This window comes from Anopheles aquasalis, chromosome 3 (genome assembly GCF_943734665.1).
Source record: "Anopheles aquasalis chromosome 3, idAnoAquaMG_Q_19, whole genome shotgun sequence".
Taxonomy (NCBI): domain Eukaryota; kingdom Metazoa; phylum Arthropoda; class Insecta; order Diptera; family Culicidae; genus Anopheles; species Anopheles aquasalis.
The window spans coordinates 29,719,096-29,722,740 of NC_064878.1; the positions used below are offsets into that span (position 1 = coordinate 29,719,096).

The 3,645-nt window shown below is 45.4% G+C and overlaps 1 protein-coding gene across 1 annotated transcript; it reads right to left on the reverse strand.

Moving 5' to 3' along the window:
• Nucleotides 1-1,065: 1,065 nt before the first annotated feature.
• Nucleotides 1,066-2,470, reverse strand: LOC126576552 (eclosion hormone-like). Its single transcript, XM_050237862.1, has 3 exons — nt 2,402-2,470; nt 1,337-1,430; nt 1,066-1,268 (listed from the first exon to the last, which is right to left on the reverse strand). Exons 1-3 carry the CDS (start codon nt 2,468-2,470, stop codon nt 1,066-1,068), a joined length of 366 nt encoding a protein of 121 aa, XP_050093819.1.
• Between the last annotated feature and the right edge of the window lie 1,175 nt (nt 2,471-3,645).

The window sequence follows — 3,645 nt, forward strand, 5'->3', positions numbered from 1 at the left end:
TTCAACTTATTTCTCTCAAGTGGAAGACATATTAATCAACAACTTTTGAAGAATATTTAGTTTTACTAAAGGAAAGATTTATTAAATACTTCATCAATGGCATAAAATTTATGAAGGTCCATCTGCGACAAGGAACTTTTTGCGGTGCCCACCGTAGCTGCGTGATGAATCATCAAAAAAATACAAATTGATACTCGTTTGAAAGAATATAAATTTATCCTACTAGCCACGTCAAGTGCCCGTGCTGAATTTCTTATTTTTCCATTTTTGGCTGATTTTTGAAGTTGAAAAAGTGATGCTTTTTGCGATTCTGCCAAAAAAAATGAATTTTACATAATTGTTTACAAAAAAGTATAATCAATTTTCATAAAATCTCGACGGGACTACCTGGCAAATAGTGAACAGATTATGTGTTAAAAATTTCAAATCGATCGGCCCAGTAGTTTTTACGGTACGATGGGCATCGACTTTGAAAACGTTGGTTTTGGGAAACGCTCTTCAAAGTAGCGAACTGCATGAAGCCTACTATGTAACGCAGGTTTTCAAAAAACTGTATCTTTGTTATTTTTTCCTCGATTGATCCAAAAAAATTACATAATGTTCTTTAGAGCATCAGCATTTAGGGAAATATGTTAAAAATATGTGTCACAAATAAAAATTGAATACCGAAGCCCCCCCTTCATACAATATTAATACAATATTGAGCATATTTTCGAGCTGTTGTCGTTAACATGATCAAGAATTAGGATTATGCTAATGTGGTATCAATTTAATTCTGAACTATGATGATTTTTTAGTAGACAAGAACTGAAAGACTCAAACTGGATTATGAATAAATAATTATGAAGATAAATCTGATATTCTATTCGTCATTCTACTGGCAAAACATGGTTAAGATGTGTTATCGTCTTGCTGTGTTTTGTAACTCTGCAAAGATCCCTTTCCCTAATTTCTTTCAGCACTTCAAACAATCAATATTCCTCTACACACATCCAATACGATGAAAAGATTATATTTTATTGAACATGCATGACCCTAAAACCCTAACTCATAACGCTACACGATCTAGAACACTGACTTTGGCGACAGAAGTGTGTTCAAAAACGGTGCTATATACGCTGTGTCTTCGCAATCCGGAATGGTTTTACCGCGATACTTGATGCAGGACTCGGCACATCGTTGCCCTTCAAAGTACTCTCCGTACAGCTTCTTGCACTGGGCGCAGTTGTTCACACAAAGTCCAAACAGCTCGTAGCCACCGAGAATATCTGAAAAAGAAACAGTGGAAACTCTTGCTAGTGTGAACGGTACCGGAGGAACGCTGATGTTCTATTACCTATTTGAGGCGTGGCGGTGACGCTGGTCCCGATGGCTATCAAGCTGGCCACTAACAGAAGCTTGGCGGCAAACATCTTTAGCGTATCACTCTCCTAAGGTTCGGTTGAGTCAATGTCAGGTCCGGAATGCCCGCTCCTTTTCTTTATATATATTCGAAGTCCACGATTCGAAGGACATGTGGAAATTGTAACCTAATTTCGGTTTTCCGCTTGCCAGCAGGCATGCCATTAACGTGCTTATTCAATTTGTCTGAGATCCTGACCAGTAACCAACCGTAGATATAGCGTTGTCTGTCGTCATTTCTCTTACTTTAATGAAGCAGAATAGTTACTGCGGGGAGTCTGTCTGGCGAATTCAAGGACACGTCTGCAACATACCATCGGTAACACAATAAATTGAATTGATATTGAACTGTATAGGAAACGCTCTGAGATTGTTTCGTACCCAAGTGGTGAACATTGTTTTATGTTTAAGCTCCAGTAAGATGAGTAGAGCGATGAGTGTCATGATCTAAATTCTTGCAGCATGCTCGAAACAAAATCAAATCAAACAACTAATCATCCCACAATTTAAGCATACGACAAGTTGGGCTTCCTTCCTCCAGGTTAAAACGCGCTTCACCATATTGTTGCCGCACACAGAATCTAGTAGAAAGTTTGCTCCGGTCGCGGTCGCGGAAGTATCTTGGCGAGTGTCCAGGCACCAGGCGAGGGCAGCGTACGTCATAGCACGCCTGCGCGATTCTCGCACGCGGCGACGTGTTATGCTGTATGTGAGAGAGGTCAAAAGTTTAGCTATCGGGCGCGGGCGCGTCGCTGCGGAATGTTTGAAATGAATTTCCAATTCGATTTAGTTCTCCGGCGGGTGAAATACACCATCGTGGTCGCGGTCGCGGTCGCAGCCGGCGGAACCGGGCGAACTAGCTAGCCACCCACTTCACCCTTTTCCATCCATCCATCCCAACACTCCCCCCGGTCCAGGTTGCCGGCCAGTACCAACGTGTAATAACCGTATATAATGTTCCCGGGTTCCCTGATCACTTCAGTGCTCAGTGGCCTATGACTCGCTTTTCGTCCGCCCGGACGTTCAGATCGCCGCTGCCAAGGGTCTCTGCTGCCATCGCCATCGCCATCGCCAACGCTATCCAAATCCCAACCCCAAACACATGGGCGTCGATGTAACACACCCCCTTCCGCATCCACATCGGTCGTCGGTCGTGATCACTTGTTCGCATGTTGCTTGCGTCTCTCTCTCTCTCTCGCTCTCTCTCTCGTTCTTCGCTCTTTATTTGCCATTTTTTCCATCAAGCCTCCCCCGCGTCTACTGTCTACTTGATCACCTCTCAACCACCACCTCAAATCTCGACCGGCTGGCCGGGCGGAGCGGCTGAACTTGAACTTCGCGATGCTTCACCCTTTAAGGGTTGCAGTGGATCCAAACCATCAGCAGGCATTGCGGTGCCCAAGATATAAATAATACGGTAAAGCAAAAGGGGGGAAGGGGGTGGCGAAGGGGGAGACTGGGACTCTGTTTTCATACACCCAGCGTGCCCTTATGTGTGACGCTATGAATGGACAGTCAGAGGGCAGGAATCGTAACAAATCTCTGTTGAATTTTGTGGGAACTGTCTGGCGTAAGATTAACTAGTGCGATGTGTGCGAACGCACCACCAAGTTGGCCAAGTGTGTCTGGGTGGTGGTGGTGGTGGTGGGTGGTGGGCGGATCGGAGAATCACTCGGGGGGCGGCAAAATGAGAACGAGATGGCGAAGCAGCATTCGAAAGCATTCGAACACTACGGCGCGCCTTTGGATTGCGTTGCGTTGCTTTTACTTTTACGGCTCGCGCGCATTCGAGGCGTTGCAAAATAAATGAACACCTTTTTGAACGAGATCTTCATTTCAAATCATTTGGCGGCAAGAGTCCCTGGTCCCAGGTGGGCCACTCTTCAGCTGGTGCGCTTGGTTTCGATTTCGATTGCCCTTTGAGGCCTCTCTCGCCCCGAGATGTCGATCCTCAACCGGCATGTGTATCAATATTTGCCGAGCGCCCGCGTGTTTGTCGCCAGGTGATTAAGATCGGAAACACTTGATCGAATTTCAATTAATCTGCAAACATGGCCACCGGGCTTGGTAAACATGTTTTTAATCCTCTCGAGCATCGCCTTCACCGCTCGTGTGTTATTCTAGCACTCTATATCGCGGTAAGGCAAACAGCCACACTGGTTCCACCGAACCAAAGCGTGGCCTCCTGGCCAAGGGGCACCTAATTTGGAAAACGATAACCAGCTTCGCTAAAGCTCCTGCCAG

Bases quoted from the DNA above. Each gene is read 5' to 3' on its own strand.
- LOC126576552 (XM_050237862.1), bottom strand. From the start codon at position 2,470: ATGGCGATGGCGATGGCAGCAGAGACCCTTGGCAGCGGCGATCTGAAC. The intron at 1,431-2,401 runs GTCATAGGCCAC...ACCGAACCTTAG, and splicing joins TCCGGGCGGACGAAAAGCGA to GAGAGTGATACGCTAAAGAT. The intron at 1,269-1,336 runs GTAATAGAACAT...TTTCTTTTTCAG, and splicing joins CACCGCCACGCCTCAAATAG to ATATTCTCGGTGGCTACGAG.